A 25,586-nucleotide genomic window follows, 5' to 3' on the forward strand; every position below is an offset into this window, starting at 1 on the left:
CACTCAAACGGGGAGGTCCTAGTCGCAAAGTTGGAGAAAAAATATCTACCCCGACTTCACGAGTTGCTTCAATCTGACGTCACTGAATCTGACGTTCAGCAAGGATGTAACTAAAGACGGCCGTTTACAGTATGTTTATACACCTCATCCGTCGTTTTTCCTCCTCTATTTGACTGATTGCGAGAAGGCAGGTTTGCTGGAGGTCAAAATGTGTTTTGAGAAACAAAACAAAAAACAGCTTATCGTGATCAGCCATCTTTGGTGTTTACATTCGTCTGGAACGCTTTGAGGTCGCAACTGGTACAATCCGAGTGGGATAAATCTGACTTCCCACTTTTCTGGAATGCAGCATTAGCTCTTCAGTCAAAGATAGAGAGGGTTGAGCTGCAGACCTCCACTGTCATTCGGCTTAACGTCTCCTCCAACGTGAAGCGGAAGCCATCTCCACCCTGGTTTTCATAGCGTTGACACATACAAGCCCCAGTGTAGGTGTCGGGGTGTGCTACTGCACAGCCCGGCGTAGCGGATATAGACCTACCCCAATGAGGTGCCCCTAAACCGAACCAGTTGAGATTAAAATGCTAAACCTAAGCTAAAGCTAAAATGCTAAACCTGAGCTTTTTTTTTTTTTTTTTTTTTAATTAAAAAAAAAAAAAAATTAAATGACATTACATAAAGGCAAACATACAGACATAATATTGACAGACTATAATAATAACTTAAACCAACGTAAACAAAGGTACAACAAAGACATAAAAAATCCTATATGCACAAAATAATACATTGAGTCTTACCAGATGACCAGACAAAACAAAACAATACAAAACAAGGAAACTCATTTATGAAGAACTAAAGAATTTGTTATATATTTCTAGGGTTTTTGCACATTTTTTTGTTCCAGGTGGTAAGAGATCTGATGTAGTTATTTAATTCAAATAAGAAAACTTTGAAAAGGGGGCGGCTATTTTCAGTAAATTTCATTTTGTGGACGTGGTATTTTCCCAGTATGATAAATAGATTTATGATAAATTCAAAATTTTTGTTCTAGTGATTGAAATTAATTATAATACTTTGATAACTGCAAATAGAACCAGTTGTTTCCGGAAGTTGTAACATGGGCTGCACTCATAAAACAGATGTTTTAAGTTTTCTTCGTTGTTATGGCAGAAGGTACAGTTAGGAGATTTATTTATGATTTTGGAGATTTGTAAATTGGTCGGATAAATGTTATGTAAAATTTTCCATTGCATTTGTCGTGCTTTGCTGTCTATACAATATTTGAAAGTTAGAAGCCAGGCTGTATCCCATTCTATGTTAGTAAACAGAGCGGACCAGTAGGCCTTGCTAGCAGGGTAGGACTGTTTGAAGGGTCAACCTGATATGTTTATCGGTACATTTTTTATCTTTAATATCAATTCCATTAATTAAGAGATATTCAGATGTATAACTTGGTAATTTTTTTTAGACCTTTCATTAGTTCTCTGATACCTTTGGGATACTTTTAATAACAGTTAAATTCTTGAGAGGTAATAGGAAAATTAAATTTGTTAATAAAAAGCTCGTATTTCGCAACTTCCCCTCCTTCCTCAAACAGATCTTGTATATACATAACATTTTTTTCCATCCATTTTTTTCAGGTATAGTGACTTGTTATGTTTGGTGATAGAGTCATTATTCCAGATTATTGTTTTGTGGGGTGAGAAGTTGTGAGTATAGCATAGTTTCCATGCCAGCAAGGCCTGTTGGTAGAAAGTGGACAGTTTGACAGGAAGTTTGAAGACATTATAATGACATTTTAACACAAACTGTAAGCCCCCTACCTCATTAAAAATGTTGGTAGGAATAAAATACCACAGTGAGTCAGGTCTCCTTAAGCATTCTTGTATCCATTTTATCTTGAAAGTGTTGTTTAGGTCTTCAAAGTCCAACAATTCCAGTCCTCCAGCCTCCTTGGGTTTAGTTAATAATCCTTTTATAATGTGATGGCGACGGTTTCTCCAAACAAAGTCTATGAAGAGTTTGTTGATATCTTTACATGTATCGCTGCTGACCTCTAGTGACAAAGCAGGGTAAACAAATCTGGAGACACCGTCTGCCTTGGTCAGGAGGGTTCTTCCCCATATGGAAATGTCTCTTTATAACCATAAATTAAAGATTGATTTAGTCTTTTTTAGCTTTGGAGCAAAGTTTAGTATTTCTCTTTCCTTTCGATTCTTAGTGATATGAATCCCTAGGTATTTGACATTTTCTTCAACATGAATATCACAGATACTGCTGTCATGACAATTGTATAAACACAAAATTTCACATTTTGAAGTATTTAATTTTAGACAGGATGCCGAAAATTTGCCAATGAGAGAGATTGCTTTCTCTACCTGATGTTTGTCACTAAGAAAAGGAGCAGTATCATCAGGCTAAAGCTAAGCATATATTCATATCCTGACGTCACTTCCTTCTGACGGTGGAGGGGATCTTCTTCTTCTGATGAATTTTCGGCAGGCTGTACACTAGAAAGCGTAATGCTGCCCTCCACAGGTTACATTAGTCCATCCAGTTTAGATTTTCTGATATAGTCCAGATGACCGGAGAAAAAGAACTATCGCTTTCCAAATTAGGTGAAAGTCCGCGTCAGAAGAAAATAAAGATTTGAAATAAAAGGAAGAAAACCCCGACTTAGATAATTCCCTAAACATCTGCTGTGTTTCATCCCTATATCTGTTGCACTCAAACATTACATGCTGCCGTAGGCGGTTTTACCATTAGGCAAAGGCAAGCAATTGCCTGGGGCCTCGTCCATAAGGGGGGCCTCAAGAATTTGCCTAGGTCTCTTTCCCCTTCAATTATAGCTCACTTATGTTTTTGCCACTCCCCAGGTCAGAGAAAATTATTCATAGTTTACCATTTAGAGCCATGAGGAACATCATAAAAAGACGCATCAACTCTGCTCTCTCAGTGAGTCTTGTCCTGTCCACCTCTGACAAGTTTCTTGCACAAGGGTCTTAACAGATGTCAAAGCTGGAGGATTTTGCCTTGTAGAACCAAAGTTCTTCCCCTGAGTGAGATTAAAACAGCTGCTCTCAGATAAAAAACACTTTCTCTGGTAACTGTCCCTCAACCACAAACGCAGACATCGCATCACGCTTTGGTGAGCGACTCAGTTCAACGTTCAGCCTGATTTCATCCTACATTACAACAAATCTGCAATGCCAGACTAATATAACCTCATTTTATTTACATAAGATTTTATTTTATATCATCAAGAAGTGAACTTGTGGTCTTAAATACTTAAATTTAATCAGGACATCATTTAAAAATCCTGTGGCATATTTAACTCCAGCTCTCATTAAATGGTAGAAATTCTTCTCATAGGTGAAATGATTTAATAACTGAACATTCAATCCTAATCTGGACACAGACTGTCCTATGACATGTGAGGTCAGCATGTTTGATCTTGGCGCAGCTTATCCATAATTATGCACGGAGATGGCCCCGTTCATGATGCATGCAGGGATGTCAGGGGGATTCAGAGAGTGGACATGACATTTGCTTAAAAGTCAAGTTTTTACTCAGCAGGTGAGAGTTTGTATCACTATAAATAGTAATAGCGCCGAAGTGCGATGAATCTCCTCAAGATCTTCGTCTCTGTCTCCGTCTCTCCGTGCCTCCCTCTCTCTCTCGTCTCCTCGTTGACTCGTGCCCAGTAAAAATAAGGGTCGATCAGGCAATGTTAAATGTATGTTTATAATGAATATTACAGTCTTGTAAATTCATCATCAATGGGTCCTAAAAACGTTAAAATCTGTAAAAATGGTCATATGTTACTCGGGCAGCATATTTTTGCCTCACCTGTTTAGATTACCTGCAGGTAAATTCTCTTTCTAAAGTAGATAATTAACCCTTTAGTGTGCAAACATGCAGCACTCATTAAAATAATGGCTGCATCTAATATTGGATCATTTCTCTTTATAAACATTATAGCAGCCTTTACCTCAGCTTTTGTCGTACTGATGTTGCTAAAAAATTCCCCAGCCAACAGCAGGACGTCTCATTGGAGCAAATCCGGCCCCCGACCCAAAATGAGTTTGACACTCCTGTTTTCCTACAGTACAATATGATTCAATGAAAAAAAAAATGACTGAAAATAGAGCCTATTGTATTTTTCTCTTAATAACATAATAAAACCCCAGGTAATACAGCTGATTTGATGCAGAAATATAAATTAACTACATTAAGTTCTTAATGGGACCTTGGGCCAGATACACTTACTAAGATATTGTATCTGAAAACATGAACAGGAGAGCACATGAACTTCAGAAAATGATGAAGAGAAGCCACAAGTTTGTGCATTAAAGTCATTTAAGCATAGAGTCTTTATTCTCATATCTTTTTGGAGGATATGTCAGATTTACGTTTGTTTTTTTTTTATTCTCTGCCTAAGGTGGATGCACTTTGTTCAGCTTGATGTCACCAACTATTCATTAATATTTAACCTAACTGATGTTGGTTATAATGCAGATTTTCTTACACTGAATGTGTTGTTAGTGGCCACTCCACACTGTACTGCTTCTGTTAAATCACGTTCATATGACTGTCATCAAAGAAGTTCAGGTGAGTGATATTGGGGGGCTCACATTGATCTTTGCCTCCAATTCACTAAAACCGCCCCTGCATGCTGCGGTGTCTCCAACTTTCCACACTGGCACATACCATTTAGATTCTTGCCTATTGTCTTAAGGTTGCTGGCCAGACCGCAATGCCCCAGTCTTAGACCAGTAAGGACAACATCATCCTTCCTCCCAGTTTTAATCAGTAGCCTCCTTCTCTTAACGGATGACTACAGAGAAAAGTAATGTCTGCCACGTTTGTCTTCTCTCCATTCCTTTTGCCATTGCTCCTCTAATTTTTCTTTGCTAACTTGAAAGCACTCAGGCTTTCCAAGAAACACATTCAAGTCAACAGTATCTTTTGAAAGGGATTTTTTTGCCAGTTGATCAGCTCTTTCATTTCCTTCTATTCCTGAATGGCCAGGTACCCACATAAATTCCACACAACAGCCAGCTTTTCCAAGTCTATAGTGACAGCACATGATCTCCTGTAGCAGGTCAGGTCGAGCCCTCGACGCCCCGTTCTTCACTGCCAACAAGGCAACGTTAGAATCTGAACAGATAATGCTTTTAAGGGGTCTAACAACCTCCACCCACCACATGGCCCACAAGATCCCTATGAGTTCAGCAGAAAAGATCCATATCCTGACGTCACTTCCTTCTGACGGTGGAGGGGACATATCTACCTATGGGAGGGGGTCTCAGATCTCAAAGTGGAGCTTGACAGAGTGGAGGTCTGCAGCTAGACTGTCTTGCAAAGATGTCCATTCTAAATTGCAGAATTGGCTATTTAAGATGACAGTTGAAGTATTTAAAACAATGTTACAGATAAATGATCCAAGAAGAGAGCCACAGTTACCCAAGAGAAGAAGCTCCAGTTAACTGTAAATCTTTAACACAGATAGCTCCATCTAGTGGCCAAAAATGTTAGGGAGGATAAGAAGGTCCTAACGTTTTTCAGAACAAGATAACTCATATCTAGCATCTTCCAATACTGGAGAGTTGTTTAACAGATAGTCTGTTCATGATCACGTAATGTGATAAAACTAGCAGTGTCACTCAGTGAATAAATCAATTCAACTGAGTTGAAATATCTCATATATTTGTTCAAAATGAATTAAAATTCTACTTCCACAGGTAGACTTCTCATGGACTTTGAAAGCCTTACAACTACATAGAGTAATAATGCCCACCATGTTAAACAGAACAAACAAAAACAAGGATATATAAAGGTTACCAAAAAAAAAGTTATTTATCAATCGTAGTTGCTGGGCCTATATCATTACACAAGAGAAGTCCCCCATCAATAAGCACACAGACAGTAATTTTTAAATATTAATAATGTGGATGCTCAGCATCCCCACTAATTAGTAACCTCAAGGACAACAAGCTGGTAACCATGCTTACTGCTCCATACAAACAATATCACATCACAGAAGGTATACAAGTACACAGAGCACAAAATTACAACAACTATAACAAAAAACATCCTGGTAGGAGCTCCTCATTTAGACCTTTTGGATGCTCTGGTTAGCCTGCCTCGAACCCACCACCTCAACTCAAGATCCCCGAAAGTAATCCCTCTGACCACTGTCAGGTCTTGAGCCTCATCTCTTCCATTGGCACAACACGAAACTTGAAGACATTAAAGGTATGGACACCTACATCACTCTCCCCCAGAACAATCTCTTACTCACAGCCACCACAGTCATTCAAGTCTATATGGCACATCTTCGTCAATGAAGCTGACTTCTCGCTCACAATCCTCTGTCATTTCATCCATAAAAACCAAATCAACAACCTGGCTCCCATGCTTCCTGATTCCTCATCAGAGTCAGTCACCGCGAGAGTGATCAAGCGTGACGTCACGGAGCTGCCCATAGACTGTAGAAAGAATTGGACAAACCTCATGTGACGTCAGTCGTCTGCTTACAATAGGTGGGCTAAAACGGCTTTTGAAGCCCATTCGTGGAGGTGTCCATATTGAAATCACCGTCTCAGCTAAACGTAACGCCGGCCCACTAAGTGCAACTTTCCCCTCAACCCCTCCCTTCCCCAACACCCAACTGTTTTTTTTCTGCCTTCCATCAATAGCTACACTCTTACTGTTGAAACACCACCTGCACAACCAGCCTTTTCTGCCATTCACTCTCATCTCCACAGCACTACTTTACCAAATTCTTATGTAGTTCTCTGAACTCGTTTCAGGAACTAAGACCATGCCTCTACCTTAACTCATTTCTGGTACCCAACGCATATCAGCGCATCTCACTCATCCATACGGCTCTGCTCAGTTCCTCATAAATTCATCCTTCATCCGCTCATCCCTCGACCCTTACCTTCATCCCCTCATCCCTCAACTCTTACCTTCATCCCCTCATCTGTCAACCCTACCTTCATCCCCTCATCCCTCAACCCTTACCTTCATCCCCTCATCCCTCAACTCTTACCTTCATCCCCTCATCTGTCAACCCTTACCTTCATCCCCTCATCTGTCAACCCTACCTTCATCCCCTCATCCCTCAACCCTTACCTTCATCCCCTCATCCTTCAACCCTACCTTCATCCCCTCATCCTTTCACCGCTTAACCCTTAATCTCCTTACCTCGAAATGGTAATTATGTAGATTTAGCTCAACTTCCCACCAATCCATTATAAAAAAAATCAGCATGGAGAATGCAAACTCAAAACCTACCAGAATTCCTTGCGCTCAAACTGAAGTCATAATGTACTTATAATGTAATGAGCTATGGGTAATTCCCTCACACTAAGTCTGCAGAGATGCCCACTCACGGGAAGGGTGCATGAAGGGCTCAAAAAGTCAGCGAGAGATCCCTCACACACTTTATGATTTGACAGTGGGATGGCCCTAAGCCCTCACAGATTTAGCGTGAGCGCACCTCAAAGTCAGTGAGTGTGTGAGTGTGGATATTGGGATTGGGCAAGACACTGTTATCCAATGTTTAGGACCCTGCTGGGATTCAATCCATTAATCTCCTAGACAATAGTCAGCATCCTAACTGGCAGCTGAAAGGAAGGTGGAACTTTCTTTCAAGTGGGGAGGGCCAACCAAACCTGGGGGCAGGTGCTTACTCCCCATGTGAGGTCACTAAGGTTAAAATCTGAGAACAGCTTTTTTCAGCACACATTTTCTGAAAGGTGGAAAAAGAGAGGGTGGAAGGGAATGGATTTTTCTGGTACTTGAGGGGATTGTGGACAGACCAGGGGGCCATTTTTGGCTTCACTGTGGGCAGATGCCAAGTCCTGCTGGAAAAATAAATAGCTATCTCCATAAAGCCTCTCAGCAGATGAAGCATTAAGAGCTCTAAAATCTCCTGGTAGATGGGTGAAAGTGTGGACTTGATCAAGAACAGAGGGCCAATACCAGCAGACAACATGTCACCTCAAACTATCACTGAAAACCTTGGATTCTGTGCCTCTCAAATCTTCCTCCAGAGTCCACATGCTTGTGGTTGTGTGTACTCACCCAAAGTGAGAGAATGAAGGGTCAGGAAACCTTTGCAATTGGAACTTTCTGCAATATTTTGAGATCCTGGATTTTTGATTACCATGAGCTTTCAGCTGTAATCATCAAGAATAAAACAAAAAAAGGTCTTGAAATATTTTACTTCACATGACATTAGCCACAGGTTTTTTTTAAATTTATTTCCGTTTTTCCCTTTTGGTTATATTTTGTATTTTGTGATTTTTTTTTCCTGCACATAAACAAAGACTGATAAAAAAATTATAGATTTATAAAAATGTATAGGACAGTGAACAGATTCTGAATCTGGGGCAGGGAGAGGGTGGGGTATGACATGTTGGAAAAGACATGCAGGCTGGACCCAGTCCTGCACCGCCCTCTTCAAAGTCAACGGCCTGTGCATACGGGGCACCCCAGAGATACTGTAGGTCTCTTAACACACTATCTATGATGGTAAATAGCTGTAAGCTCTGGTTCCTTTTTGCCTTTCAATTGAACAGTAATGTTGGGTCATGTGACTACTATTTTGCTCAGTGGTAAGATAGTGGTTTAGGGCTTTGTTAGGTTGATAATAATAAAGGACAAGCAGTGTGGAAATCCCAGAAGTGTATGGTTGTCTTTTATTGGCTAGCCTTACTGCCTCCAACACTTAAAAAAACACCATTAACTGAGAAACACTGACACACGTTACACAGCGCTTGAGAAGATGACAACACCTATTTTGAACCACTGATCTTTGCATCAGCTTGCATTACTCCCTTGTTGACTTGTTTTTTTTTTTTTTTTGGTTTGTTTGTTTGTCTTTTAAGGTCATCAGCATGAAGGGGCCTTGTTTTTCACTGATCACCTTTGCTCTACTCCTGATTCAACTATCCAGTGCAAGTGGGGGCAAAATCCTGGTGTTTCCACTGGATGGAAGCCATTGGGTAAACATGAAAGTACTCATAGAGGAGCTGCACGCCAAAGGCCACGAGGTCACCGTGATCTGGACTTCAGACAGCTGGTACATCACTGAGAAGTCTCCCCTCTACATCTCTGTCACACTCCCTAGGCCTAATGGATTTGAGGAAAACTTTGACACCTATTTGACTCAACAGCTGGAGCTCCGACTTCAGGATAAGCATATGTCTTTTTGGACTCACATCTGGACTCAATATCAGATGCAGCAGGTAGTGATGGATCAGTTCTCTCAGTTCCATAAAGGAATGAGTGAAATGGTTGTTCAGATGTTTGAAGATGAAAACCTCATGAAGGCATAAGCATCATTCATCTGTTTTTTATTTGTAAGGTTTGTGTGGAGGAAAGTTTTTGTGGGGAGAAAAGTTAAAAATGAATGACAAAAAAAATGAAAACATTTGTCTGTGTGTAACTCAAAGAGTTAAATATTCTGTCAGGAACAGCTGATAGTGAGGGTTGTCCCTGATAAAATGTGAAACTGTTATCGTCTCTGTGATTGATACTTACTTTAACTTGCAATATTATATAGCAGGGGTTAAAATTTTAAAATGAGCCTTTATCATTCCTCTTTGATTTACCTTTGGGGTTAGTATGCACTTTTAAATGAAATACATTCCCATAGCAAACTGTTTTTGTAAAATAGGAAACTGTAACCAGTCAGTCTAACAATCAAGAAAGTGTCACTTGTCATCTGGCTCTACAGTGTTTCTATCAGTTTACTAAAGGTCACATGTGAAACACAGAAGTATCACTTCAGATTTCACATGTATTATCCCCCCCCCACCCCACTGGCAACAGGAAGTGACACAAATTCTTCATTTCTTTATTCCTATCATTGAGTTGAACCTATCAAGCACAGATTTTGATTTTATAAAGGCCTTAATATTTGTCCACAACACTGACATGTCATATAAAGGATGCCATACTGCCAATGGCAAGAATTTCAATATCTTGCCAATTTCACAGGAAGTTGGCCAAAATCTGATCTGAAACATCTGATTTGCTTCAGATTTCATATCTCTACCTGTTTAAATGCTGACTTCATGGTTTTGCTGTAGAACCACCAAATATTAACCTGACACTCCAGATGGATGTGTTTCACACATCCTTCTGGTAAACCCGTCATAGACAGCATTTGGGAAAGGGGAGAGCCTTAAAAAAAAAACTCAGAGGGAGATTGGATGAATGTTCTGTCTGTCACATCTTAAAGGGCAAATCAAAGCAACAAAACACGTGACGTAGCCACTACCGAGCTGCGCACCTGCACCCTAACCGAAGGAGTAAACTCCATGGAGAACTGCATAACGCCAACCATGGTGACTATAGATATGCCAGTACACGACTTTTGTCATTTTTGAAAAGAAAACAACACAATGCTGCTCTTTGCTCTTCTTTTAATGAAGAAATGGCGTCAAGTTCTGATAAAACTGGTGCTTTAGCGGCATCCACACTAATGTCTTCCACCATAATTGCACTGGTCTCTTGTTGCTGCTTGCATAAGTCACTCTGCCACGCCCGAAAGTACTGCCCCCTGGCGCTGATTGGTCCTGTCACTTTCTAACTGGGCCCAAATGGTTCAGACAAGAGCTTTGCAAGATGGATTTGCCAGTGAGAAACACAGAACCGGGTGTATCCATCTGCTTTGCAATGTTAACCATATAGGATGCCAGTAGCAACTCTCACATAAAACATCTCACTTTCTTTTGTATTTTACACAATCAAAACTGGTCCTTGTTTGATCACCAGCACTTATCAGCATCTTCATTTATCATACTGACAGCTATTGTTGATTGGTAATACTACCTCATATACCACATGCTATATGCTTCTTATTTTACGGGCAGTTCATGCTCAAAAACCCTCCCATATGGCTGAGTTAAAACAATTCTGAGAAGAAGAGTGGGCAAAAATTCCTCCACAGTGATGTGACAGACTCATCACCAGTTATCACAAATCCTTGATTTTAGTTTTTGTTGCCAAGGGTGGAACAACCAGTTATTAGATTCAGGGGGCAATTACTTTTTCACATAGGGCCAGATAGGTTTGGATTTTCCCCCCTTAATAAATAAAATCATCATTTAGGAACTACATTTAGTATTTTCCTAGGTTGTCTTTTTGAGATATTAAAGATTGGTTTGATGATCCGAAACATTCAAGTGTGATAAATATGCAAAAAAAAATCAGGAATCAGAAATGGGGTGAATTCTTTTTCACAGCACTGTACCTCATAGGCCTAGTAGGGATTTTTACTCATCTATATCTAAAATAATATCTGGGAAATAAGAGATATATACAAAATGTCTGTCAGCATCCCACAACAGAGTCTTAAATAGCCTATTATGCTTCCTATAGAAACTATTCAAACATCAAATATTCAAACAAAGTTTAACTGGGGTTGGTGGGTAATGACTTTTATAACCACAGCTTTTATAAGCTACTACTTTTCAGTGTATTTAAGTTTTATAGCCCATGTGCTTGCAAATATAAGGCTTCCTACCCTGTTTCACTATATTTTTTTCTTACAGCTTGTGGCACTAAAACAGCTTTTCAAAATCCTAATTGCTGCAGGTTTGTGCCGTAAAAATATCACTAACAGACTTTAATGTGCTTTTCTTGGGACAAAACTATTTTTCAGTGATGTACAGAAAACTAAGAAATACAATGTTAGCATCACAGTTTTAACATTGAAGATAATACATGCTCATTCTGTAAAAATGACTTTGAAACTATAGACCACATGTTCTTCTCATGTATTATAATTAATAAGTTTTGGATAGACATCCATAGGTGGATCAAACAAAAAATTCCATCCTTTCAATCTATCACAGAAGAAAATGTTATATTTGGCATTTTACTTAAAAACAAAAATGATGAACTCCGCATAAATGTAATTTTATGTCTGGCTAAATTTTTCATACACAAGAACAGAGCTTTAAGCTCAACCCCTGTTTTTGAATCCTTTTTGAATGAGTTCATGTTATACTTGAAGTCATTGGATGTCATGAAGTCTAAAATTGCACTAAAACTGTTGGACAATCTGAAAAACTTTTCCACGGACTGAGAGAACTGATCTAAAATTTTTTCATAAGGTAGCTAGCAAACTTACTGCAGCTGCGGCTAAGGCAACGACTCGCGAGTTTTTTTTCTTTCTCTTTTTCTTTTTCTTCTGTGTGTCACTGAACAGAATCGCCCGCGCACAGTTCAGATCGAACTCAGTTGAGACAATGAATTTTTGACAAATAATGAATCAGAAAACAACTAAAACAACTCCCTGTCTAAAATGATGAAATTCAGCATTAATTATGCGCATTTATATTTTTCCAAAATGATTTGGCGACCCCCAGAAATCATCTCGCGGCCATTCTCAACCTTGGGGACCCCAAGGTTGAGAATAGCTGCTTTAAACAACCAACATTCACTAAAAAAACATAGGGATCTGACAACTGAAGAAGACAAACAAAAATAAAGCCTCAAACAAGGTATTAATCCAACATCGACAGAATCCAAGCAATACAATACAATACAATAACTTTATTTATCCCTGAAGGGAAATTCATTTGTCTGGAGTCTCATCTGTTTATGGTAGAATTATATAGTCTTACAAGAACCCAACAACATGAACTTTGACCTAACGTACTGGTAATATAAGATAATGTAAGAGAGGTAAATGCTGTAAAATGAAACAAAAATTATAAAAGCAGTTAAAGCATAAAAGGGTGATTTAAGTGGTGAATAATGTGTCATTTAAAAAGATATTAAGGAATGTTTGAACATTACTGAACAATAAGTTCATTAGGAACTTTTCTTCCATAAATTCCCTCCAAAAAGTCATGTCACTTCCTGAAAGTGGATTCATGGGAAATGTAGGGGTTTTGTACAGTAGGCTAATAACCACAACCTAACAGGGTGGAGCTTGGTTTTCGGGGACACACGTTTAGTCATAAAAATAATAATAATACAATTTGTTTCTATTATTTTTATGTATGATTAGAGAGATTATAACTTGATCCATGCAATAATAAAGTCCTTTATCTTTTTATTTATTTTCATATTATAATGGTGTCACATTGAAACTGAAAAAAAAAATGTTCTGGGAACATCATAAAAATTAGCATATGTGAATAAAAAAAGCATCCAAAATAATTGAAAAATACATTTACATACATTATTGTGAGTAATTATTAAATAGTAGACCTCAGTCTTTTAAAAAAGTCTTTTGAAAAATGAATTTTATTTACTTTGAGTAAAAAATTAAGAGTTAAATCATGGGGACAGAAAAGTCACCAATAGCAAGGAATGGCCCGCATAAGCTTTGAGAGCAACCAATGGGCTATTTACAGTTAATAAAAACCTCTCTGGCCAAGTCTGTTTTGTGTGCTGTGGTGAAATTCTGACCTTACATGGTTCAAAGGTGTGCTTAAGGTGTCTGCAAGAGAAACTGAGGGAAATTGCATCCGAATCTGGGAGTACACTGAAAAGTGTGACAACCACAATGACTATTCAATCCATGGACAATCACAAAGACTCTGTATATACACTCCAACTAAGAAAAAAATGTTTTAATACTGACAATATGTGATGTTCTGCTATTGTTTAATAGAGGGTTAAAAGCAAATGTATTAACTTTTAATGGCTAGTAATGTTAGCATAATGTAATGCTGACATTCTATTTGGTACCAAATCATGGTAGTGTGTTCTCTGCACCCTGCCAAACCTGGGCTCCCTGCTCTCTACAGCTGAGAGGCAGAAGAGCTACAGGTGCATTGCACCTAGTTTTAGTCATTTTGGTTTTTGTCAGTTTTAGTAATCCCAGATCTATTTGTCTTAGTCTTAGTCTAGTTTTTATCATGGAGAAAAAGGATGTTGACAAACATTTTTAGTCATAGTTTTAGTCAGCGAAATGAACACTGATATGCACTCGGCTCCACAAGAAGACAGCTAACGTTAGCCTTTCATCGCTAGCATCAGACATTGGTTGTTTTTTAAACCATTTAACAAGTTTTGGGAGATTTTGGGTTTTTATCATTATCCTACTGTTTCTTTTTCTGCATTCTTTCACTCCGGTTAAGTTTATGAAAGTATTGAATAGGTTGACTAAAAATAAAAGGAAATAAAATCATAGAAAATTCTCAGTTGTTTAAAATGAGTTGGAGCCTGGCTCTAAGACATTTTGTCTAGAGTACTACTTGACCAAGGGTTGATTCTGAACAAGGATCTGTGGTGGTTATGAAAGTTGTGAATGTGGAAAGCCTTCTCTAGAACCTCCCTACTCTCACAGTTAAAGACTGTACCAAGAAAGGTCCTAGCTAAGATATCCACAGGTCCCTAAACAAAACATTTGATCCTTTGTTTCTTTTAAACTTTTAAACTTCTTGAAGGTGAAGTGTTTCAGGACTGTTGGGTTCCCCTGGTTTCTTCTTTTGACCTGGCTGCCCACCATTTTCAGGTTTTCTGCTTCTTCTTTCAAGCACCATTTGCATGATGAACATCACGAGTAAAATAGAGAGGATAACAATTCCAGCCACCTAAAAGGTGGAGAAATATTAAAAGTATTAAATAAACCAAAAAGTTGTATTTCATGTGCAGCTTGTTCATTTATCCATCTCTTACCTGAGACCAAATGTGAAACCAGCGTGAGCGATACCGCAGTTCGTCTGTTAAGTTGGGTGTTGTGTTGTTTGGTGTGCACCATTTCAGGAAGGTTTCCTTGGCAGAAACAAACGTGCCTGGCCGGTCTGTCGTAGCACAGACCACATACCGTCCATCAAGCAACAGCAGGGCCACCCACGAGAGGGCAGAAAGAAAGCTATAGGCCATATTTTTATACCCACAGCCGTGAATCAGCAGCATCAGACAAAAAGCTGTGGATGCAGGAATCACGAAAAATAATGCGACAAAGACACCGGTCCACCAAGCAGGATAACAAGGGCAGGCGAACTCCACTTCCAGCATCTTCTCCACACCGACCATGACAAAGCCACAAAACAGGTTCGACACAACGGGGTGTTTTTCCAACTCCTGCTTGAGTGCTGCAAACATGTTTTTCTCTGCTCCCATGATGATGTTGGTGATCTAAATGAAACAAAAATGAAGTCCTCTGATCAGTTTAGCCTCACATGCAACCTGACTTATTTTCTGCCATTCAGACCCCTTGGCTTTCCAGGTTCCTATCCTGATATCATCCATCTTTCTAACCTCTCAGACCTCTAGACAATACTCTACAACCAGCTCCAGACCCATGCCCTTAACTGACACGTGATGATACAGCAACCTTAGCTTACCTTGCAGATGCTCCAACCATACACCTGTGATTCTTCAAACATATCTGAGAAGACAATGCAGTCATATGCCTAAAGCAACCCTTAGTCAGCAACACATTGCTTTGCACCTCTCAGAGAGGTGGGGTGTATCAGACTTCTCATACTCTCGCTCTGTTTTGCAGTACACCCCTCTTTCCATCATCTTTTCTCTTTGTTCCTCTCCTCTTCCTTGTTTATTTCTGGTGACTCACTTTTTAAAATATACAAGCCATCAAGTGCCGACAATTTTTTTTTCCCATACATTATTGTGGATCCAATCTGCCTTCTGCACTATCCTCAACTATTTGGTTGGGCTGGTGCTAACTTGGATAATGTTATTTCCAGACTCAGTCTGGTCCTGATGTGGTCTTTTCTGTTTTACAAGCCTGGAGGAAGCCACATAGGCCTAAGTCACATAGGCTGTCTTCACATGCTTGACCACTTGGGCTTTCAGTGGCTGTCAGGAACTAAAGAGCTTTTTAAAAACAATGAGGCAAGAATCAATAACTCTGACTTTAGCTCTTTTGCCATTCACACTACAAAACCGAACAAGTTAAATGTACCCAAAATATTTGTTGAAACTGAAATTGAAAGGGTCTAATGCCCACAGCATTTGAGGAAAACTATGCAGGTTAAGAAATGATTGCCTAAAATTTTGGATAAAATAACAAAAATACTTAGAATGATAGAGTACCCTTTACTTTACACTGAAATGTGGTCTATCAACTCAGAAAAATAGAGTTGAGTTAGCAGTTTGGGATTTTTAAGTTGACACAATTCTGTTTTTTAACAAGATTCAACTATTTGCTCAAACAGTGCATAGATTGTAGAACCTTGTTTTATGTTTCATTATGGTAGAGAGGGTGAGTTTGACCCAACTGTGGGTCATAACTGAGCTGGTACAAAGAGCCAGTGTTTAAGAGCCATTTTATATTATTATTATTATTATTATTATTATTATTATTATTATTGTTATGGAGTCATTAAAGCAATGTAAAATTTGCTGTGAATTGGTTATGAATTGAAAAATCTCCTTACCTTAAAAAGAGAATACCCAGAGATTATTACTGTCCTTGAAGAGGTAGTGAAACATTCTCACGCTCTTGAACTTGAACTACAGTTTTGATCTCTGACCGCCTGTCTCTATTGTGGGAGTTTCTTCTCGAGATTTTTTTTTAACCTGTTACACTCATGCTGAACCCTTAAAGCTTTTGTTCGAATCAACAATTCCAGGAAATTAATTTATGAACTTAACAAAAAATTAGTTTAAATACAGAATTTTAAAAATAATTTGATACAAAAAGACATATATGCTTATTTAACTCACACAAAATCAAAACTAGGTTATCAGATGGTTAGAGGTAAAAGAGTGTATTTCTTTAAATATGTTAAACCAGTATTTTTCAATCCTATAAGTGAGCCAAAACTTAGAAATATTCTACTTTCTTTTTTCTCTCTCTTTTGTGCTGAAATCTAAGGGAACAAAGACATGACACTGGAGAGCACTTTTAGAAAGTACTGAAGAATTGTCTGTAAAAATCAAACTGTATGAAACACTTACTTTAGATTCTGTGAAGGAAGACATTTTCTGAGATTTACTCAACAAAATACAAACAAATGCACTAACTGTTAAGTGATTTCTGTGTTGTGTAGCATTGTGTTAAGCTGTTTCCTTTCTTCTGTTAACTGACATAAGTTATTTTCACATAAACATAAACAGACCACAGCAGACATTGTCTGCAAAAGTGGAAGTAAAAAACATCTGTATTTAAGAGTGAACTAGAAAAGCACTCAAAGAGCACAGGCCTCTGCCATTAGCCCGATCTCCCAACAGTAAAGAATCATTTTAAAAATTCCTGGATCCAGACAGTGATCTGGATCACTCCCAAAATCTGATCAGTTCTTCCTTGTGCCATATTTGACATTTCCTGAAAATTTCATCAAAATCCAAACAATACTTTTTGAGTTATGTTGCTAACAAACAAACTAACAAACTTACAAAAAAATAAACAGAATATGTTAAATTTTATGGAAACTTGGATTTTTTGGATTTCAGTAGAAAGTGAAATAAACATTTCATTTCCAAAAAATTTGAATTTTCTGGCAATAATTTCTGTTTTCAGGCTTTAAGGGGTTAATTGTATGTTTTGGGTCAAAATTAATCTTCTCCCAAGTTCACTTGCAGCTTGAATTAGATTTTCCTCATGACTGTCCTATATTTTCCGTATTCATTTTACCTTCTACCTTCACAAGCCTTCGAGGGTCGGCTGCCAAGAAGCATACCCACAGCATGATGCTGCCACCACCATGCCTTACAGTGGGGGTGGTGTCTTTGTGGTGATGTGCAGTGTTGGGTGTCCGCCACAAAAAGCATCTTGTCTGATGTCCAAAAAGCACCATTTTGGTCTCATCAGACCAAAGAACTTTCTTCACTTGACCATGGAGTCTCCAACATGCCTTTTGACAACTTCTAGTCCAGGTATAATATAAGTTTTCTTCAACAGTGGCTTTCTCTTTGCCACTCTCCTATGAAGCTTTGACTGGTGAACAACCTGAGCAACAGCTGTTGTAAACATCTCAGCTGCTGAAGCTTGCAGCCATAGGTGTCTTGATGGCCTCTCCTTCTAATCTCCATCTTGCACAGTCACTCCAGTTGTGAGGACAGATTTAGACATGTGCCATATTCCTTCTATCTCTTGATGATGGATTTAACTGATGTCCAGTACCTTGGAAAATTTTCTGTATCCATCCTCTGACTTACACTTTTTATTATCCTTTTCTCTGAGTTGCTTGGAGTGTTCATTGTCTTCCTGGTGTAATGGTAGCCAGGGATACTGATTATCCAGTGACTTGACCTTTCAGACACAGGTGTCTTTTTACTACAGTCACTTGAGAGTCATTCATTGCACTCAGGTGATCCCCATTTAAATAACTGTGAGTCTACTAGCACTAATTGGCTGGACTTGTGTTGAATTAGGCCAGTCAAAGGAGGTGAATATTTAAAAATTGGTTTGATGATCCGAAACATTCAAGTGTGATAAATATGCAAAAAAAAATCAGGAATCAGAAATGGGGTGAATACTTTTTCACAGCACTGTACCTCATAGACCTAGTAGAGATTTTTACTAATCTTTATTTAAAATAATATCTAGGAAATAAGAGATATATACAAAATTTCTTACAGCATCCCACAACAGAGTCTTAAATAGCCTATTATACTTCCTATAGAAACTATTCAAACATCAAATAGTTGAACAAAGTTTAACTGGGGTTTGTGGGTAATGACTTTTATAACCACAGCTTTTATAAGCTACTACTTTTCAGTGTATTTAAGTTTTATAGCCCATGTCCTTGCAAATATAAGGCTTCCAGACAAAATAATTATCTGAGGGTTGTCTAGATATATAAAAAGATATTTCTAGCCCTGTGTGCACTATATTTTTTCTTATACCTTGTGGCACTAAAACAGCTTTTCAAAATCCTAATTGCTGCAGGTTTGTGACATAAAAACATCACTAACAGACTTTAATGTGCTTTTCTTGGGACAAAAATATTTTTCAGTGATGTACAGAAAACTAAGAAATACAATATTAGCATCACAGAGGTGATGACCCATTTCTGATGTTTTAAGGCCAGTGTTATGTTAGATGTTAGACAGCAACCTCTAGTGGCTGTCATAGTTATTACAGGATCAGAGAGGGGAGTCAAATGAAGAAGAATAAGGTTTGAGAGTCGACCTAAAGGGATTGATCGGTCATAGCAACTTTGAAGACCTAGTTGTGTGTAAGCCCAGAGAAATCATTAACTTATTTTAATGTATCTCATTTCAGACAACCAGAACCAGACATACAGTTTAGAAGAAGACTGAGAAAGATGCCACTACTAATGTAACAAAGAACTGACATGTTTGATGAATGAATGAATGATTTAGGATGAGCTCAAAATGAACAGAAGTTTGATGAGGTCCAGCACCTTACCCTGTTTGTTGCTGAGGCTGAAAGTTTTAATACAAATACAGATGAAAAAAACATTACTGGTTACAAGAGTCAGCTACCAGCAGGTTTTCTTAGGTCACATCACAACACTCACAATAACCTTTAAATTTATAAATTCAGTCTGATCAGGAAGTTGATAATAAATTTAAAAAATGCTTACATTTGTTATAAAACAGGGATTATATTATCAACAGTTATTCTCAGACATATACAGTGCTTAACAAATTTATTAGACCACCTGTCATATTTGTCTCAAAGACCATTCAGCATCATGAAGTGCTTTAATGCGGACTCTCCACATTTTACCATTTTGAAAAGGAATGAGGATTTTCAAACTAAATTCACCTTTTTATACCCAAATTTGAGCCGGCTCACTGGGCTTCTCTGAGAAGTCAGAAATGAATCAAGCATAACATTCAACTACTAAAACTCATTTTTCTCTTCAGGAATGCAAGTAAATAACTACAATTTGACATATTAATCAAAATAATAATAATATGCTTTACTATTTCTTTGGGTTTTTTTGTAAATCAGTAAATTTGAAAATCCATGGATAACAGTAATAATGATATTTTAGCATTAAAAATATCATTTGGGTTAAAAAGCTTCTATATATTGGTGTATTAACCATTGCAGAAACATAAAAAATGATTTTGTTAATTACCAATGCTGTTAATTTAGGGCAGCTGTGGCATAAACCTTACTAAACCTTACTTTGGTTAGGGTTAGGGTGGTCTAATAAATTTGTTAAACACTACATTATATTAAAACCTTTATATTTAAACATTTATTTATTGTGCCTATAGAAAAAGTTCATCATTAAAGTAAAGAAAGGCTTTTCAGAATGCATTAAACACCTGGTTAATGTCTTTTTGTGAAATATGCACTCGGCTAATGTGCCACAAGAAGACAGCTTACGTTAGCCTTTCATCATAAGCATCAGACATTGGTTGTATTTTAAACCATTTAACAAGTTACACTCACAGTTCCTACACTCATAGTTGCAGACTGTACCAAAAAAAGGTTATGGCTATGACATCCACAGGAAATGTGCATGTTCTTCTCAGTCTGATCACAAGTAACACAACGTTTTTTCCCTTTTCTTTCTGTGATTTAGTTTTACGGAAGAATTATTTGATTGACTTTTATTCAGTCTGATAGCCCAGGCTGAAAATCTCACATGGAATCACAGCGACCTCTCCTGGTCATTTCAGTTACTACAGTTTAAGTCACGCCCAGATTTGGACACATCTTCTTCATGTATAACTGTGTTTATAACCAATTAGCTGTGTTTCTAATGTTTATTGTGTGATAGTCTTATTGTTGTTATTCTAAAATGTCCTAACCATTGATGCATACATGTTCTTGTGGAATTATGACATGAAGAAGAGTGGAATGGTTTGATCCAGAGGAGGGCTTAGCAAAAATCACATGAACACTCCTTATAAGTCTTGTATTTTAATTTATTTCCATCTTAGGATGCTCTGAAAACAAAATAATATATATATATATAACAATGTAAAGTAACCAATAATTACAAGAAAAATAATAATAATCCCATTTGGTTGGACCACTCGAGTGGTCTTAGCTGAGTAGTGTTTGACTTAAAAAGCTATAATTCACCATCAGCCCAGCAGCTGTAAAGGCAGGAATAAAAAAAAATGACAGACCAGGCAGGTTTTGATATTTAATTCATTTTTTATAAAGTTATGTACATGGTATGTTTTAAAATAGGAGTATATACTATTACTATTTATTATTCTTATTCTTAGACAACATTCAAAAATATGCTGACAATGATAGAAAAACATGTTAGGATTGCAAACCAAGCATCAATTATGTAGAGAAAGTATAAAAACAAAATGTACGTCATATTTTTAGGAAACACCACAAACAGAATGTTTCAGTGATTCAGAAGCCTCATTCAAAGATCACTGAAGAGGCTCCTTTTTATTTGGGTAAAAGCAATCATAGCAAGTAAAAATAATCTACAACAACAACAACAACAACAACAATAACAACAAAAAAACAAAGAACAAGAGGGCATACGAAAATGCGAAATATGAAAACCCAAATAACCACCCGTGTTTAATCAGCTATTAGGAGAACATCATATCTCAAAGCCGTCATATCGTGATACTTCAATGCCATTAGGGCAGGTGGAACTTACAAAAATGAAATGATTTGCTCACTGTTGGTGCAATATCAATTCTTCTTCACAGATCATACATTTTAGTATACTGCATGCCACTTTGACGAACTATAATTCACCAATTCATTGCTTCAGTGTGTAAATATGCATCTACTTAACTATCATGCTTGATATGAAGACATCTTGGGGCTCTCCAATAGGCTTTAACCTTGCTGTTGGGGCCAGGGGTCTCTATTTTGGTGCTATTTTACTCACTCTTGACCCCTTAATATCAAAATACATGTCTTACTGAATGTAAAGTTAGAGGTTCTCATCATATTTGATGCACACCTAAATGACAATGAGGTCTCAGGCAATTACCTTCCTTTGCCTAATGGTAAACCACCAAAACCCTCCTTCAGCCATATCAACTCCCCAAACTCCCACCCTAAAAAGAGCTATTTTATCTTACTGGTTAAAGGGTGTCGTTGATGTTCTGAAACTTACAAGATATGTCACTGAGATTTTAAAGGTTTATTAAACATGTCTTCAGTCAGGTCATTGAAGGGTCATGGCAGCATCAGCGTATACAGGCTTAAAAAATTCTATATATACTAACCAAACATCGAATGTAACATTAAATGTAACAACCAGACCTTCTAGACCTGCATGCGAATAATATATTTCTTATTGTATCAATATAAAAAAACAAGAGAAACGTCTTTTTTTTTGTTTTCTATAATGTATTATTAACAATGTTGTTACTGTGGCTATTATGTTCCATATATGATACAAACTTCAATATCCCTGGTTAAATAACTTTAGGTTGTTGAAATCTTCAGGGGTTTGGGTTGCATTTGTCCATTCATGAGGCGTTGGTATGTCCTGAGGCTAGACCAGTTAAGAACCACAGCTCTAGAGCCTCCCTGCATTCACAGTTAAAGACAAAATATACTGCTCCAAGCTAAGACATCCACAGGTCTCTAAGCAAAAACATGTTTCTTTTAGACGTTTGTGGATTCCTGAAGGCGATGTGTTTCAGGACTGTCCAGTTCTTCTTCATCATTTTGGCCGGGCTTCTCACCATCTTCAGGTTGTTGGCTGCGCCTTGTGCACGCCATGTACACGATGAGCACCATGAGTAAAAATGAGACGATAGCATTTCCAGTCCCCTAAAAAGTGGAGAATTATCAAAAGTATTAAATAGACCAAAAAGCTGTATTTCATGTGCAGCTTGTTCATTTATCCATCTCTTACCTGAGACAAAATGTAAAACCTGTGTGAGCGATCCAGCAGTTCCTTTGCTAAGTTGGCTGTTGTGTTGGTCGGTTTGCACCATTTCAGGTAGGTATCCCTGGTAGAAACAAACGTGCCCGGCCAGTCTGTCTTGGCACAGACTACGTACTGTCCATTGAGCAACATCAGGGCCAGCCACACAATGGAAGGAAGAAGACTATACAAAGTACTTCCTTTGCCACCCCAGCCGTGAATCAGCACCATCAGCCCAGAAGCTGTGTAGGCAGGGATCAGGAAAAAAGGGGCGACAAAGATGGCATTCCAAGTGGGATTGCAAGGGCAGGCAAACTCCACTTCCACCATCTTCTCCACACCGGCCATGACAAAGCCAAAAACCAGGTTTGACACAACAGGGTGTTGTTCCAACTCCTGCTTGAGTCTTCCAATCATATTTTTCTCTGCTCCCATGATGATGTTGGTGATCTAAACAAAACAATAATGAAGTCCTCTGATCAGTTTAGCCTCATATGCAACTTGACTTACTTTCTGCCATTCGTACCCCTTGGCTTTCCAGGTTCCTATTCTGACATTATCCATCTTTCTAGCCTCTCAGCAGGTGAGACAAAGGTCCAGTTTTGGCTCTTCTAGACAATACTCTAAAACCAGCTCCAGACCCATGCCCTTAACTGACACGTGATGGTACAGCAACCTTAGCTTACCTTGCTGATGCTCCAACCATACACCCGTGATTATTCAAACATATCTAAGAAGACAATGCAGACAGTTGTCTGCCTAAAGCAACCCTTAGTCAGCAACACATTTCTTTGCACCTCTCAGAGAGGTGGGGTGTATCAGACTTCTCATACTCTCTCTCTGTTTTGCAGTACACCCCTCTTTCCATCATCTTTTTTTCTTTCTTTCCTCTGAACTGTTTCAAAGAGTGTTTCCAAATGTGTTTATGTCTGGTGACTCACTTTTTAAAATATACAAGCCATCAGGGGCTGACAACTTTGTTGATGATTGTCTAGTAATTTGAATAAAATGACAAAAATACTTAGAATGATACAGTCCTGTTTACTTTAAACTAAAAAAAAAAAACGTGTTCTATCAACTCAGAAAAATAGAGTTGAGTTAGCAGTTTGGGGTTTTTAAGTTGACACAATTCAGTTGTTTTTAACAACCTTCAACTGTTTGTTCACAGGCACATCATGCATTAGGGAGTGGACACAAGCTTGATGGTTTAACATAGTCACATATCAGGTGTGTCAAACAGTCCAGCTAGTGAGATTTCATCTGATCCACGATGCATTTTTCAGGCAACAATGTATTTTGAAAAATAACTACATGATATTTTCATTGTATTAAAAAATTAAGCATGATTGGAGTAAAAAAACAGCACAAATATCACTCATAGGTCATGGCATTGCTAAATTTGACAGGTCAAATGAAGCTAAACTGGTACCCACATTAAAGAGCTGTTTCAGAGCTGACATAGCTGGCTTTTCTGAGCTGAACCAAATGACCCAGATGACCAAAAAGAGGCAAAATTCCCATCACTAGTCCCAACCCAGACTTTGAGAACCAAAATTTATGACATGGTGATTGTCCTCAAACCATCTACCTTTACTAACCAAACTTGATGCTACCCACTACTCTTAATGAATAACAAATAAAGACACCACAGTCATCTCAGGGAGGATTTCCTATAATATTTTATTTTTATTCAAAGGTGGTTAAATGGAGAAAAGAGTTGTAATATTTCATAAATATTGTTATGGAGTCATTAAAGCAATATTAAATTGGCTGTGAATTGGTTATGAATTGATTTTAATGACAAGAACAGCTCATTGTTGACACATTATGCAATAGCAAAAAAACTCCCAATTATGTATAAAATGAAAATTAAAGTCCTTTCCACAGGCAGTGGAACTTGTGTAATTTTCACCTTGGATTAATTTAATTAATTATCTACTTATCTTAAAAAGAGAATACCTAGGGATTATTGCTTTCCTTGAAGAGGAAGTGAAACATTCTCACGCTCTTGAACTTGCACTATGGTTTTGAGCTCTGACCGCCTGTCTCTATCGTGGGAGTTTCTTCTTGACACCTTTTTTTTTTTAACCTGTTACACTTATGCTGAACCCTTAACGCTTTTGTTCAAGTCAACACAATTCCAGGACATGAATTTATGAACTTAACAAAATATTAGTATAAATCCAGAATTTTAAAAATAATTAGATACAAAAAGACATTTATGCTTACTTGACACACAAAATCAAAACTAAGGTTATTTGGTGGTTGGAATTAAAAGAGTGTATTTCTTTAAATATGTGACAAATCATTTTCAATCTTATAAGTGAGCCAAAACTTAGAAATATACTTTCTTTTTTTCTCTCTTTTTGTGCTGAAATCTAATGGAGTGCAAGACATGACACTGGAGAGCACTTTTAAAAAGTACTGAAGAATTGTCTGTAAAAATCAAACTGTATGAAACACTTACTTTAGATTCTGTGAAGGAAGACATTTTTCTGAGATTTACTCAACAAAATACAAACAAATGCACTAACTGTTAAGTGATTTCTGTGTTGTGTAGCATTGTGTTAAGCTGTTTCCTTTCTTCTGTGAACTGACATAAATTATTTTCACATAAACATAAACAGACCACAGTGACCCTGTGGAAGTTACATTTACATTTTCATAAAAATAATCCGTTACTGGAAGAAAAATCCCACATTTCCTCTCTCTTCCGTGACTTCAAAAAGAGAGAGAGAGAAAAAAAAAGTTCCTTGAAGCATCAGCTGTGTTTGTCCTTCTCTCTACCTGTAGTCACGTTGGCACGTAGCGCCATACCAGCGGAAGGTAAACGTTCTGTGCCATTAC

General features: G+C 37.8%; 1 protein-coding gene across 1 annotated transcript; it reads right to left on the reverse strand.

Moving 5' to 3' along the window:
* Positions 1-13,875: 13,875 nt before the first annotated feature.
* LOC121515682 lies at positions 13,876-16,421 on the reverse strand. The gene is made up of 3 exons (XM_041796581.1): positions 16,383-16,421; positions 14,656-15,117; positions 13,876-14,570 (listed from the first exon to the last, which is right to left on the reverse strand). Exons 2-3 carry the CDS (start codon positions 15,100-15,102, stop codon positions 14,409-14,411), a joined length of 609 nt encoding a protein of 202 aa, XP_041652515.1. The 5' UTR covers positions 15,103-15,117; positions 16,383-16,421; the 3' UTR covers positions 13,876-14,408.
* Positions 16,422-25,586: the final 9,165 nt, after the last annotated feature.

This window comes from Cheilinus undulatus, linkage group 9 (assembly GCF_018320785.1).
Source record: "Cheilinus undulatus linkage group 9, ASM1832078v1, whole genome shotgun sequence".
Classification (NCBI taxonomy): domain Eukaryota; kingdom Metazoa; phylum Chordata; class Actinopteri; order Labriformes; family Labridae; genus Cheilinus; species Cheilinus undulatus.

Excerpts from the sequence above, each read along its gene's own strand:
- LOC121515682 (XM_041796581.1), bottom strand. The coding sequence starts at position 15,102 with ATGGGAGCAGAGAAAAACATGTTTGCAGCACTCAAGCAGGAGTTGGAA. Across the intron at positions 14,571-14,655 it reads GGTTTCACATTTGGTCTCAG|GTGGCTGGAATTGTTATCCT; the intron begins GTAAGAGATGGA and ends TCCACCTTTTAG.